This window comes from Acomys russatus, chromosome 24, assembly GCF_903995435.1.
Source record: "Acomys russatus chromosome 24, mAcoRus1.1, whole genome shotgun sequence".
Taxonomy (NCBI): Eukaryota; Metazoa; Chordata; class Mammalia; order Rodentia; family Muridae; genus Acomys; species Acomys russatus.
The window spans coordinates 42,773,321-42,789,158 of NC_067160.1; the positions used below are offsets into that span (position 1 = coordinate 42,773,321).

The window sequence follows — 15,838 nt, forward strand, 5'->3', positions numbered from 1 at the left end:
AATGTTTAGTTTTACAATTTATTAATTGAGGATCTCCCATAAATAATGCATAGCATGTCATGATTGGTGTGATTTAAGTATTGGTATAATTGAAAGTTTTCTTTTCTACTAGACTTTTGAGGTTTTTTTTTTTTTTTTTTAACCATTACAGGTAAAACTTTACTGTGCTAAGGAAAACTAAATCAGCAGACTGTTAAATGTGGAGCAGAGTCAGTAGCATTCGCAATCTGGACTCTGAAAACATGTTCAGCCGTATATTCTTAAGGAGGAAACAGGGCTGCTATTTGAAGAAGTATTCACTCAGCAAGATTTTAATATTGTGTACAGGTTAAGAGAATTTAATTGGATTTCAGAAAGAAAGGATAGGGCCCCTGGAAGGTATAAATAAGAAAGACAACAGCAGTGATTGTTGGGAGACAGAAGCAGGAAGTAAACTGAAACTGCAGCATGCTGGGAGAGCTCGGGGTTGGGTTCCGGTACAGCTTCTGCTGAGACATTTGTGGATCATAAAACAAGCTCAGGATCTTCAGTTAGAGACAACACATCAGATGAGGCATGTCTATCCTTTCTCCTTGTTACTGAACTAAGAAAATATTTTCTCCATATTCATAACACAATTTAGCTTTGCAAACAATACAGAAGAATCACATCGACCTCTGAGGTTTGTCTATAAAGCAAGGTTTAGTTTTTAAAAAGGAGTTTATTTCAACTAATTGGGAAAATTGTATAATTTAAAGAAAAAACACTGCCTTAGAAAATGTCTATAATATGAATCTTTATAAGGAGGACGATATGTCTGTTATACTTTAAAAATCATTATGCTATTTAGTAATATAATAATACTACATAAAGTTATCTTGAGTGAATTGGAAGTGTTTAGACTAAAACAGTTACGTTGTGAAACTTCTGTCTTTACATTGTTTGAAAGTCCTTGTTGCAACTTTGTCCTACAATCCATTCCAGCATTTTTGACTCTTGATGAATCAGCAACCACAAAAGCAGTGGCAAATCTCTTAATATCCTGGAGACTCCAAACATGTCCTCTGTTACTTCCAGTTAAGGATGTCCTTTTGTAGTAGAGATGAGTCACTTAAGAGATGCTTACAGAATCCATCATTATCTGCTTTTTCACAGAGATGGATGCCTGGAAGCTATACCCCCACTGCCTTTTCTCTTCATTCAGTGTGGGACTAAAAGAGCATCATGAGGTTATTTGTCCTCAGGTGAACATAGAACATCAAAAACGTATTTTACCACAGAACATGAGATACCCTTATTGCTTGCCTTTAAGGAGAATTTTGTTTGATGAATACATTGCTGCCTTTTAATTTTCAAGGGATATTTTGTAATTGTTGACAGAAGATATTTATAGTTTCAGAATTTTACTTTTAAGTGAATTTGTATCATGTTAATCTTATAAATACTCCTTGAAATTGCTAGAAAAATCAGTGCTTTGTTTACCTTTAAAATCTGTTTGGGTGCCCATACTTTTCTAGAAGAGTCTGCATAGTGTATATGCATTTTGCTCTGTTCCAATTAAATAATTATGACACTGATCAAAGCATTCACAATATTATTATACTCAGTTGGAGGCTTAACTCTCAAAGTGGAGGGCCCTTTCTACAAAGAACCTCCGGTTTTATATGACTGTCTTAATATACTTTAGTATGAGAGTCTTGGAAGGATTGCCTGAAACACAGCCAGCCAAGCTGGAGTTCCATTGTGGCTTCCATAGTAACAGTGGAAAGGAAGACAAGAGGGAAGACTCCCCCAGCTGGTGTATAAAGAAAACACATCTCCCTGCTTCTGAACAGCTTCTCTCTTGATCCTGTGTGTTAGTGCTAAAAAGAGTCTCACTTTTCTACATATTGCTTTTGAATACTTGAGATATGTCTCTGTTTTCTCAGTTTGTAAAAAGATGAGCCTTACTTCTGGACCCAAATGTGACTTTCTTTTCTCCATTCTTCTTTAGTTTCACGACCATCTTAAAATAGATGGTCTGTTTTTTTTTTTTTTTTTTTTTTTTTTTTTTCAAGACAAGGTTTCTTTGTGTAGCCTTGGCTATCCTGGACTCACTTTGTAGACAAGGCAGGCCTTGAACTCACAGAAAACTGACTGCCTATGCCTCCAGAGTTCTGGGATTAAAGGCATGAGCCACCAGCACCTGGCCTGATGGTCATATTTTCACTGCTCTACTTGGGTATTACATTTTGTTGAACAATTGTAATTTTTAATTACCTATTAGTTTCTATTGTCTTACTATAAAATTTCTAAAATTTCCCCAAATTATGTATACATTTGGAATTTACACAAATATCTTCCACTGGCCTAAAGACCACTTTGACATTTGTGCCTAATTTTAACTTTTAAAGAAAGTCACATAATTTTCCAGAATTACTTTCTAGCTGTTGACCATCAATATTTATAGCTTCATAATTTTTGTTTTAAGTGAATTTATGTCATGTTAATCATACAAGTATTACTTGTAATACTTAGAAAATCAATTCTTCACTTAGCTTTATCTGTTATGAACTCAAATACATTTTTTGAATTTGATAAATGAGACCTTATGAAACTGAAAAGCTTCTGTAAGGTAAAGGGCACTGTTGATAGAACAAAACCGCAACCTATAGATTAGGGAAAGATCTTCACCAACCCTACATCTGGCAAAGAGCTAATATAAAAAATATATAAAGAACTAAAAAAATTAAACACCAAAAACCAAGTAATACAGTTGAAAAATGGGATATGGAGCTAAACAGAGAATTCTCAATACAGGAATACTGAATGACTGAGAAACACTTAAAGAAATGCTCAGCATCCCTAGTTATCAGAGAAATGCAACTCAAAAGGACTCTGAGATTCCATTGTATGCCTATCCGAATGGGTAAGAGCAAAACACAATTGACAACACATGCAGGCAAGGATATGGAGAAAGAATACCGCTCTGTTGCTGGTGGAAGTACGCACTTGAACAACCACTCTAAAAATCAACCTGACACTTTCTCAGAAATTGGGAATAGTTCTACTTCATGACTCAGCTATTCCAATCATGGGAATATACCTGAAAGACGCTCCATCATACAACAAGGACATTTGCTCAACTATGGTCATAGCAGCCTTATTCGTAATAATAGCCAGAAATTGGAAGAAAACTTAGATGTCCCTCAACTGAAGAACGGATAAAGAAACTGTGATACATCTACACAATGGAATACTATTCAGCTACTAAAAACAAGGAAATCATGCAATTGTCAGACAAATGGAAGGAATTAGGAAAGATCATCATGAGTGAGGTAACCCAGACCTAGAAAGATGCCTTAGTATGTAGTCACTTATACGTAGATATTAGCCATAGTACAGGATAACCTTGTTACAATTCACAGACCTAAAGAAGATACGTAACAAGGGAAGATGCTTAAATTTCCCTCAGAATTAGAAGTAGAACAGAGAGCAGAAGGGGTTAAAGAAAGGATCAATATCAGACTCAGGAAGAGCTGTAGCAGGAGGACAGAGGGCTTGCAGTAAAAAAGAGAAAGCTTGGGTGGAGGCTTCTTTGTGACATGCTGGAGATCTATAACAGGATACACTCTGTGGAGGATATGGGGCTGACTCTAGCTGAGACTCCTAGTAGCAGGGGTCGTGGAGAATGAAGAGGACACCCTGTAACTAGACAAGATCCCTAGTGGAGGGAGTAAAAAACCAACCCACCCACAAAAACTTCAACCCAAAACTTACTCTGCCTAGAAAATGTGCAGGCAGGCTCAAAAATAAAACAAAGATTGAGAAAATATCCAACCAATTCCTGTCTCAACCCGAGACTCTCCCCAAGGAAGAAAGCCAACCGTTGACCCCATTAATGGCACTCTACTATGCTTGCAGGTAGAAGCTTAGCATAAATAGGCTCCACCCAACAGGTGATGGGTGATGGAAACAGATTTAGAGATTCACAGCCAAATATTGGGTGAAGCACAGGGAGAATTGAGGAAGAGTGTGGAAAGATAGAAGATCCAGAAGGCACAGGAACCCTACAAGAAGACTAACAAGGCCAACTAAGCAGAGCCCAGGAGGGTTTTTGGAGACTGAAGCGCCCACCATGGACAATGCATGGCTTGGACCTAGACCCCCCCCCCACACACACACACAGGTGTAGCCGATGAGCAGCTCAGTCGTCATATGAGTCCCCTACTAAGGGGAATGGAGACAGACACTGACTCTGTTGCCTGCTTTTTTATCACTTTCTTCTGGGTGGCCACCTCGTCTGGGCACAGGGGAAGAGGATGAACTCAGTCCTGATGCAACTTGATATGCTCAGGTGGGTGGGGGGCTCCCCTTCTCTGAGTGATAAGGCACACAGGAAGGGAGGGTGGTACAGGGAGGAGATGAGGAAGGGGGCTATGACCAGGATGTAAAGTGAATAATTAATAAAGTAAAAATAAATACCCACACACAGACTTTTGAAACAATAGGTAGTTTTAGAAATAATGACTACTCAAGCTAAAGAAGTACTACAACAAAATGTATCTCACATTTCTCATAATAGGTATGTTACAATTAGTAAGCCTATATGGTACAATCATTTTATTTTATCATATTAAACCTCCCTTCCCATGCCTCCTAGATCCAGCTCCCTTCCCTACACCGTGCCCTTTCTTTCTTCATCAAGCCTTGTTGACCCTGATGCTAGATTTGTGGAAGATGCTCTTCCTCTGGAGAATAGTCAAGGTCCTCTGCCACACATTTAAAGAAAACCCGACTCTGCTTCTCCCAGCAGCTCTCATGTGCCAGTGTCCTCATGGCTCGCTATAGAATGCCGTGCTCAGCTGTCTGCTCCATTCTGACGTTGAGGTTTTGCTCAGGTCTTGCTCGGGTCTTGCTCGTGCCATCTATCACAAACACTGTTGTGTGTGAAAGACCCTGTTTCTTTGTAAACATTGCCACCTATGTATTTTACACTCTCTCTTCCTCGTCTTCAACAATGACCACTAAGCCTCGGAAGAAGGGAGTGTGATAGGGATGCCCCACCAAAGACTGAACCTCCCACAGTCTCTTACTCTTTGCTTCTTGGCAAGTGTGAGTCTCTTGTGTTAATAACCATTTACGGGAAAAAGAAACATTCTTATGAGTGTTGAAAGATGTCTTGGTCTGTGAGCATAATGATAATTAAGAGTCCACTTTTTTTTCTTTTGGTTTTTCAAGACAGAGTGTCTCTGTGTAACCATGGCTGTCCTGGACTCGATTAGGAGAACAGGCTGGCCTCGAACACATGGGGTTCTCTTTATCCCTGCCTTCTCAAGTGCTGGGTTAAAGATATCTACCATGGCCCTGGCTAGGAGTCATTTTTTTTTATATAAGACAAAATGTAAAAGTTTGAAGAAAACAGCTTTTTCAATCAAACAAGTTACTCAGACCAACAATTTATACATAATCAGGATTCAAAAGTATATGTTGCTGTTAGCAATATTAGTTTCTAATTCCCTGTGTAAGGTATTTTTTCTTTTTCATTTCTCGTTCTATAAAAACAGCCTCATCTGCATATTCAGTAATTTCACATGACTCTGGTTATATCGTCACTATTACTTTTTGTCTCATTTAAGTGGTGAAAGTAAACTTGAAAGTGTCAGTTTTCCTCCTTTAGGAGTCACAACAGAAAAGAAGGACGTATTAAGTACTTATGAAGGACAACTCTCAGTGGTAAAACAGTCTTTACTTAGCTATGATCACATCTTTCATTTGGTGCCCAACTTAAATCTAAAATGATGTTTTGCAAAAACAAGACAATAACTACCTTTAACTGTTAACAAAATCAAGGCTGAAGAAGTTTGACATCCTTACCTAATTCATCTAGGAATAAGAGAGGCAGAAAACCAATCCTCAAGCTTGCATTCCATGATGCTTTAATGATTGGGAAGTGTGTTTATGTATTAATGCATTCTTTGAAATAAAAGTATAGCATATTCTGTGCTATAGGCCTTTTAAAATGAGACTTCTATTCACACAGACAATCTTGATCTTTTCAAAGATCACAGCTGTGCTCTGGTAGTATTGTCGGCGATTTTAATATCTAATTAATGTTATTAATTTTTATACTTGTAAAAATAAAGCTATTATGATGCCTTTTCTTTCCTTTCATCTACAGGTCCAGAGGAGGTGGATCTCAAGTGCCCCTTGAATCACATTGCTTGTCGAGGCAGCAGTGCCTGTGTGCATTTGTCACAGCTGTGCAATGGAGTGTTAGACTGCCCAGACGGTTTTGATGAAGGAGCACACTGCCAGGGTGAGTCTGTTATGGAAGAATGTGATTGGAGTTTTCAACTGTGTATAATCAAAAACATTCAAAGAAAACTCTAAACACTCTTTCTTTCAACTGTAGCTGTAGCTGTTAGTGAGAAAGCATAGGTCTTATTGCCAGTCTCTCAGTGTGAAGTTCATGCTTATAATTATCACATTTTATTGAAAAACATGTTAGCAAACAGACACCCAGACTTTGAAACTGGGCTTTAAAAAATAATATTTCACATAAAGTTCTTCTTTTCAGCAAAAAACAAGTGAGGAGTCACTATCATCATAGATTAACAACCCACAAGCCTGTTTATTCAATCTTTGTCTTAAACAAAATATGGGTAGGGACACTACAACAGTTTTGTATTTAAATGAATGTATTCATGGGAAGTATTTTCTTTAGTACTATTTCTGTCCTGCTATACTATTAACTTTTGTAATTATAATGTATTTTTAAATATCAGAATATAATTTGTACAAATATATAAGAGAGAAACTTGAAATGAAGAGAAAGTAAGGATATAAGTGAAAGGGGGACATTCTAAAACACTGAGGACAGGTGACAGGTATGAAACATGAGACTAAGAATCACAAGTGCCTGAGAAGTTAAGGTGGGAGGCGGGTCAGGCCAGAATTGGGTGAAAGAAGAAATCTCCTACCCCTGTCCTTATTCCTCCTTGTCTTCACAGCAGCTAACAAAGTACAGGCCAGGACCAGGGCAAGCTGTGGGTGCCTGAACCTATGGAGACTTGCTCCAAATTCTCTCATATTCTCTCTACTTGTGTCATAGCACCAGCCCCCATGTCCCAAGTTTTGGAACATGACTGTTCCCTAAGAAGTGACACACTAAGGCTTGGTACAGAGTTACAAGGAGCTACTCTTTCTTCTGCTGCTATCTCTCCACTCCTTCAGGATCAAAGGGAAATACTGGGGCGCCTTGGTAGGGATACAAAGGAGGAAAACACACAGGAAAGGGTTTTGAATGGATAAGAACAGATACTACACTTTATCTTAGCCATAAGGCCGAGAAGTGATAGAATTCCTGAAATTTGTGGACAAATGGGTTGAACTAGAAATTATCATAATGAGTGAGTTAACCCAGAAGCAGAAAGACTCAAATGGTATATTCTCACTTATAACTGGACACTAGCCCAAGGGACATTTTCCATGAATGTCTTCACCTACCAGGAAAGTGGGACAGATATGAGGCATCCTATTGGGACTCTAGGTGAGAGAAGTTTGCGAGAATGGGGAAATAGAAGGATCCAGAGGGTCCTAGAATCCTACAAGTACAACATTATGAAGGGCAGATCTGGGCCCAGGGGTTCTGCTCAAACTATGGCACCAACCAAGGACAATACAGGCTGTAAACATCAAACCCATACCCAGATCTAGCCAATGGAGAGGACATTTTCCACAGATGAGTGAAGAGTGGGACTGACTTTCACACGAACTCTGGTGCCTCATATTTGACCACGTCCCCTTGATGGGGAGGCCTGGTGACACTCAGAGGAAGGATAGCAGGGTACCAAGAAGAGACTTCTTACCCTATGATCATATAAAAGGGGAGGAGGTCCCCCTCAGTCACAGACATAGGGGAGGGAAATAGAGTGAAAGTGGGAGGGAGGGAGGAAGGGGAGGATAGACGAGATGGGATAACAATTGAGATGTACTATGAATGAATTAATAAATAAATAAAATTTAAAAATTAAAAAAAAAGAATGTTTCTCATGTTAGGGTCAGTGAGGTACATGGGGCAGAGGAGGTTTTATAAAAGTGTGGAGACAGAGTTGGACAGATGGATTAGTGACTAAGAGTTCTTGCTACACTTGAAGAGCATGTGAGTTCAGTGTCCAGTACAGATATTGGAGAGCTCATAGGTGCCTGTAACTCAAGCTCCAGGCAACTCGATGCCGTATGTGCAGATCCACACATGTATCCATGAAAACATAGATATAAAGAATAATATAATATGATACGATACTTGTCTGGGGTCTGGGCAGTGTGTGATGTAGGAAAGGGCAGCAGTTGGCAAATTTCCAATTTTCCCAGAGACACTCACTCTCTCTATCTCTCTTGAATGCTCACACTTAGAGACTGCCTATTAAATGGGTGGATTTAGACTTAATAAATAATACAGCTAAATTTGCATTTGCATTTGCTCTTTATATCATAGAATGGCTCCTCCAATTGCCTGTCTGTATATGTGTTATATACAATGATAGGATCAGCGCTAAAAGATATGTCATTCCAGATTGAATGACTAAATATGTTTTTATTGAGAAGATAAATCCAGAACTGTGTTGCAATTGACTGGATTCCAAGATACGGACAGAAAAAAAAAAATCTTTCAGAGAACATGAGACTTGCTCAGTGTATATCCTGTGTCTTTGTTTGTTTATTTGTTTGTTTGTTTTGAGGCAGGGTTTCTTTGTATAGCCGTGGCTGTCCTGGACTCACTTTGTAGATCAGGCTGGCTTCGAACTCATAGGTATCAACTTGCCTCTGCCTCACTGAATGCTGGGATTATGCACACACATGGCTAACTGCTGTGTCGTAAAGAGACAAAAGTGGCTGGTTGTCAGCAAAATTGCTTTGTATGAACAAAGTCTTTCTTTCCACATTCAGAGTGCTTTCCTTGCTGAAACTTGATGAAAACATGGTTTCTGAAAGCACCAAATCCCAGCACCCTCCGTATTAAGAATCTAGGGACCTTTCTGCTATAGATAGAAAATAAGAAGAGTAGTGGTAAAGTCCACTTTGTACTGCAGTGTTGAGCATTTCCGTCTGAATTACTTCTCCTAGCATTGCTGTCTTTTAAAAAATCTTGTTGTTTTCCGAACATGTACTCTAATTTAAATAATTACACACAAAGCCTAACCCATGACTCAGAAATGAATTTGGCTCTTTCTTCTAATAAATGATTCAAAGTACATTTGTTGGGATATTTGTAGCCTTTATGAAAATTAATAATAAGTAAAGCTTAAAGATTTGAACATTATGTTCTGGTCTTGGGAATGCTATTGTGTTTAGTGAATTGTTTTCTGAATGTTTCCTGGTGAAATCAATTCCTTTCTAGTCAAATAATAAAAAAAATCTATTATTAATGATTTTCTGTAACACGGATATTTTAATCTCTGTAATTTGGTTCCATTTGATGAAAAAATGGATTTTTATATGAGCATAGTTATATACAGGATTTTTCTTGTAAGGTATTTCACAATAAGCACTGGCAAAATCACATTGTATTTTGAAATGTTCATGTCTTCCTACACAATATTTCAACGGAGTGGCAATATTCCCTATCTAATGTGCAAGTTCAATAGAAGATATATAATATAGTGTGATATCTGCATTCAGGCACAGAGTGCTAGAAGGAACTAGCAGAGATCATACCACAGTGCATATAAAAATGCAAACTTAAATATCATCTTCTTAGGATAATTGATTATAATCACATTTTGGGTGCTCATTTGAAGGAGGGATTCTTAGCTTGTCTAACCTTAGCCAGATTATGTCAGCTGTATGTGTGGCAAGTGGTGACGACATTTCCCAGACACAATCTGTTCTTATCCTGATAAAATAATATCAAAGCTCTACAAATCAGTAAGGAAAGTCTTCCAATTTCTTAGCCACTAGAAAACCATAACTATATAATCCATAGACTTTCATTCCATTAAATAGTCAGAGTCCTTTTAAGTCAAACGATATTAAATGTGTGAGAAGTTGAAATCTGTAAGAAATGAAACCTTCTTACAAGAAACAGTTACTTCCCAACTAGCAGTGTATGCACAGAAATTTCACACAAGTCTTTTTGCAAGTTTTCACACACACACACATATATATAATATATATATTTCTTTGAAATAATAGCATTAATGTTTAATTGCACCTGATCCCTGATGTTCTAGCTGGAACTCAGCCTTGATAATGCATCTCTTGTGAAGAATTTAAATGCATTGACTACAGTGAAACTAAGCAGAACAATTAAAATATATAGCTACTTTTTAATCTTTATTTTGTTGTCACAAAATTTGTTTTATGATAAAGATTGTTTCTTTTTAAAATTACAGAGAGATTTACAGCTAAGAAACTTTTACCAAATGAGCCAAAGTAAATGGTAACTTTTACTTTTTATAATAGCTTACCATTGGAAATTTTATCATCATTTAACTTCCTAGTTTATGTATCATATATATATGTGTGTGTATATATATGTATATATTCATTGTTCCTAAAACAAAATTAATCTAGAACATAGCTTTGAGCCAAAATATTCCCTATTCCTATTTTAGAATGGGAAAAATATCTTGGTTTGTTGTTTTGCCAGCCACTTAAAATATATTAAGTTTTAGGACAAGAGTTATAGGTCAGGGCACTTTAGTGCTAAGATTAAGATTAAAGCTGGGACTAGGCTTATGACTGCAGTTAGGCTAAGGGTTGGGGCTGAGGCTGTGGTTAGGATAAGGGTTAAGATTAGATATAAGGATGGGGGTAGGTTTAAATTAGGTCTATGGCTAATGTAAGGCTAGAACTAGGTCAAAAATAGCATTCTTATTAATTCTAACACTGACTTCAATCTGGTAAGATTCAGTTTAAACCTACTAGAAAGGATGGGAGGGAGTACAGTAAGGAAGGAGATAGGAAGCAAGGGGTTAGATTATGGAGCTGCTGAATGTTCGTGTAATATATATGAAATAGAAGATGATTGCATATAGAATGTAATACATGTGAAATAGAAGATTACATACAGAGTGTAATACATATGAAATAGGTTACACGTAGAATGTAATATAAGTGAAATAGAGGGTTACAAGTGGAATGCAATATATGTGAAAATAATGTTAGAGAAGACCAATTTCACAGCCATAGCAGCTTCCATCCTCAGGGAGGGAACTCATCAATGTCTGATCGAGTGACATGAATCACTCTAAAGCTTGCAGGCTGCTAGCCATGGTAACGTAGACCTATAATCAGAGAGGCATGATGTATTTGAAAGAAGACTGTTTCAAACGCATCTAGTCAACCAATCAGCAAAACAAGTAAAAGCAAGGACACAAACAAATAAACAAAAAGCCTGTTATGAAGAAAGAAATGAGATCTTCCATAAAACCCTGCGCCAGCGTGATCACATCACTTCTGATTTACAAAGGCCTTCTGGATTTTGTGCTTAGGGATGGTAAGGAGCCAAGACAGCCAAAAGTCTATCTCAGGTTCAAGTGTTTCTAAATTAACAGCAATTAATTTCAGCAATTGAATTAGATAAAAGGCTGTGACATTTGAACTTCGTTAATTTCCAGAATAACTTTAGTCCCAGAAACAAAACAACAATCGTTATAAAGTGCGTGGGTGATGGTTCATCCTGCAACATGCTTGCTGTCACACAAGAACCTTGCACACACGCTTCAGTGCTCTGGAAAATGTCACGTCTACAATGATGTATATCTGTAGTCTTAACACTGGGGAGGAAGAAACACCAGGATTCATAGGGTTTCCTGGCTAAAGAGTATAAGTTAACAAATCATCAGGAGGTTCGGTAAAAGGCCATTAAAAAAAAAAAACTAAAAGAGGGGGAAGGGGAGAGTAATTGAAAAAGACATTCAATACTAATGTTTGCTATCACACAAGTGCATGCAGAAGCATGTGGACGCGTGTACAAACACGTGAACAAAGTCCCTATAATAAAAATTCTTTCTTTAATAAAGAATCATTTTTAAATGTCAACTGGTCCAAACGATTTGCATATTAATGGAGCTTTGTATTATTTCATACAACATGTAATCCTCAAAAGAAGGTACTATTGTTCATACTGGAAAATAATAGGATTGTGCACTGTTGAAAACTTGTTATTATATCTTCATGTTTGTACATGGATATACCTAGCAACATATGCATAATAATTTATGTGTAAAGATATGGAGTGTTAATTTAGAATCATGGTTTTATAAATATTGTTTAATTTAAAATATGTTTCTATATTAATGAAAAAAAGGAAGTGCTCACCTTAAATAGTATGAGACAGTATATGCTAGAGCTTAATTTGAAGAACTATAGTCCAGGAATATAGATTTATGTTCCCCCAAATTCTAGGTTCCCATATGGAAGCAGTTTCATGAAAATGTTTACAGAAACAAAACAAAGAAAGTGTATAAGTAATACATTCTAAATACATTGATGGAAATACCAGGGAGGCATTTGCAGCAAAATGGGGAAAGCGCTCCTATAGTCCTCAGAAGCCATCTGATGACATTTTTAAAGTTTGGGCATGCAGACAATACTGCTCTAAAAAGTTAATCACTTCCAAGGTGTTTTCATCTGCTAGTTACAGGATGTTTGTGCCAAAAGAGAGGAAGGCTATTTATGGGGCCACAGCTAGACCAAGATAAAGTAAATTTCCTCTGGACCTACAGGGTCTCTCTGTGTAGCCGTGTCTGTCCTAGACTCGCTTTGTAGACCAGGCTGGTCTCTAACTCAGAGCGAGCCACCTACCTCTGTCTCTCGAGTGTTGAAATTAAACGCGTGAGTCACCATACCCTGATCAAAATTGAGTTTTTATTTTGTTGTTGTTTTGTTTTTGTTTTTGTTGTTTGGTTTGGTTTGGTTTTTTTGAGACAGAGTTTCTCTGTGTAACAGCTCTGGCTGTCCTAGAACTCGCTTTGTAGATCAGTGGTGGCACATGCCTTTAATTCCAGCACTTGGGAGGCAGAGGCAGGTGGATCTCTGTGAGTTCAAGGTCTACAAAGAGAGTTTCAGGACATCACTATAATTTTAATGACCCAACCAGTCTTTGCAAACACAGCTTCTTTCCAGCAATTCTTATTGGTGATACCAACATAAGAAATCTGAAAATGTATTTATCAGGTGTAGTTCCCCTGCTAATGAATGAGGCAGCACAGTATGAGGTTCAGGAATCAGTTACGGCTCTTTGTTCCTACCATATGGGGCATAGGTCAACTCAGGCCTCAGGATTTGCGGCAAGTCAATTTTATTTTTTAAACATATTGTCTACCTGGAATCCAAATTATGCAATTCATTTGAATATGTTGACTTTGTGAGACGAAGTGCTTGAAAAAAATGGCTGATTACTTTTCACTGAAACTCAGATTTCTAAAGGATAATTAAACTTTCTTTATTGTTCATGAAGAGGAATTATTTTGATACATTTACATCTTGTATTAATAATGATGCTATAGTCTCTCTCCAAGCACGCAAATCTTGAAGACTAATTATTTAAACAAAAATTAGTCATTTGAAAAAAATATGTATCAGCCAGGCATGGTGGTGCACACCTTTAGTGCCAGCACTCAGGAGACAGAGGCAGGCAGTTCACTGTGAGTTCAAGGCCAGCCTGGTCTACAAAGTGAGTCCAGGACAGTCAGGACTACTAGAGAAACACTGTCTCAAAAAACCAGAAGAAAAAAAAAAAGATTAACAACAATTAGTTACGCTGGATTCAGGGAATCGAATGCTCTCTTTTAATTTCCTCAGATAGCAAGGCAAACAGGGAGTGTACAAACATACTTGCAACAATCTTGCAGGAAAGTATTTATACCCAACAAGTAAATTAACTAAAAATTAATTAAATTAATTAATTTTGAAGTTTATTGTATAAATATAACTATTTAAAACATTTTAACATAAGAAGATTTCCCTCTCTATATGTCATTTGTTTGTTCATTTAATTCTTTGCTTTCACCTCATTACCTTAAAACTTCATATCCTCTCACCTCAGACCCTTTTTGCTGGAATTCCAGGTATGGTCTCCTTTCTGCAATTCTGGGGATTAACCCAAATGCGGTGTCAAGTGAGATACCACCCCAACTCCAAATAAGATATTCTGTATGCCTCAATCATTTTAGATTCTCTCTCTCTCTCTTAAGACAGTAGTTTCAAATTAGTTATAGTAACATATGTCTATGTTTTGGTGTAGTTTCTATATAATAATATATAACAATTCTGGGGTCATGAACTTGCAATTTTTGCTAATGTGTCTCCAGTTTAAGTTCTGTTTTAATGTGTACAATTAAAAATATGTCACAGTTAGAACAGTGGACTGTACATTGTATTTTTTACTTCATGTGTCTGTAGGAGTATAAGTAATAGTTGCTTGGATATATACCTTTAGTCACTGTGTAAGAAATTATTATGGGTATTTTCCAAACATACCACCCTTCTTAGGTAGAATTCTTATAGTCTTTTCTAAGGGGTTCGTGGAACCCTTGCCCAACATTTTTGAGGACATACATTGGATCTTCATATGGGGAAAAAAAAAAGGAGAATAAAAACGACTTATTTGGAAAACAGACCAGACAAGTCAACTGCCTCACTCATGTTAATCTTTCTTTAAAAAAAGAAAAATGTTACTATTTCACCATTTTGAAAGGTGTTAATTAATATGAATATTCATGAGCTTTGGGAGTAATTATTTATTTTCTTACTTCCTTTATTTATCTTTTCCTGAGATGATAAAAAATGATGTAACACATAATAATTTATATATGCATAAAATGAAGTTTTAAAATGTGCCAATTAAAAACATGAAAGATTCCCTGTATCTCCTTCACTAGTGTGAGTAAGACTTTTATTGAGCAGTGACAATATACCAGACATTTATCTGAGCTGGGAATATAGAAAGTTCTACCTTCATGGAGTTTATGTGGTATAATGGAGAGGTAAAAATTGCTGAGGAAGAGTAAATGAGGAATATATAATTTTGTTTGCAGGAATACAAAGTGATTTCCCAAGAGAGCTGATGGGTATTTTGCATGGCACTTCAAGAATTGTGCATGTCAATGGAGAAAATATGAGCCTTCAAAACCAGGTGTCTGTTTGCTGCAAGTATGAGTGTATGACTGAATATTAGATGTTCAGGAGAGCTCTGAGGTCCTTGGAAAGGATGAAGGATGAAGGGATAAAAATGAGGACCTATGACCTTGAAGCTGAAAAGAAATATTATCAGACAAAGAGCAATTACATTAGAATAAGGACGCATGCAGCATAACCCATTTAAAATGCATTGGATAAAACAGAAAAGGGCAAGAGAGTAAAAAGTGATGCTATAATGTATGCACAATAGAATTATATGGGTGCCATCTCATCATGTTTAAATACTGAGCAGATGGAAACTAGGTTGTTCACATCTTTGAAGCAAGTCAGGTTGATTATTCTTAGAAGGAAAATAAGTACATTTTATAACCACGAGACAATGGGCTGAGCAGTCCTCTGCTCTGATTTTGCTCAGCTTCTATCTTATGTATTTTTTGTTTGTTTGTTTTATATGTCACTTAGATGGAGAACACCTAAGGGAAGGTCAAGGAGGGAGCTCTGGGTTGTCCTGTTGAGGGAAACTTTTTTTCAGATGGATGTACATCATCTGAAAGATGCATTTGCTATTTATAGCCACCAGAGTCCCAGTGTTGGTAAGCTACTGAAGTCTTGACTTGTGATGCTTAAAATGTGTCCTCCTGTCCCTCAACTTTGGAAAATATTTGAGTGTTTCAATATTAGTCAAAAGTATGAATTGAAATTGTCACTCGACTCTCTATTCCACCTCACA

General features: G+C 37.1%; 1 protein-coding gene and 1 pseudogene across 1 annotated transcript in view; one reads left to right on the forward strand and one right to left on the reverse strand.

Moving 5' to 3' along the window:
- Lrp1b (LDL receptor related protein 1B) overlaps positions 1 to 15,838 on the forward strand; it is a 1,950,158-nt gene that overhangs the window by 736,424 nt on the left and 1,197,896 nt on the right. Inside the window, exon 3 of the mRNA XM_051166335.1 lies at positions 6,140 to 6,277. Within this exon, the coding sequence (XP_051022292.1) occupies positions 6,140 to 6,277 (138 nt within the window). The remainder of the gene's footprint in view (positions 1 to 6,139; positions 6,278 to 15,838) is intronic.
- On the reverse strand, positions 7,253 to 7,317 carry LOC127207780 (uncharacterized; annotated as a pseudogene).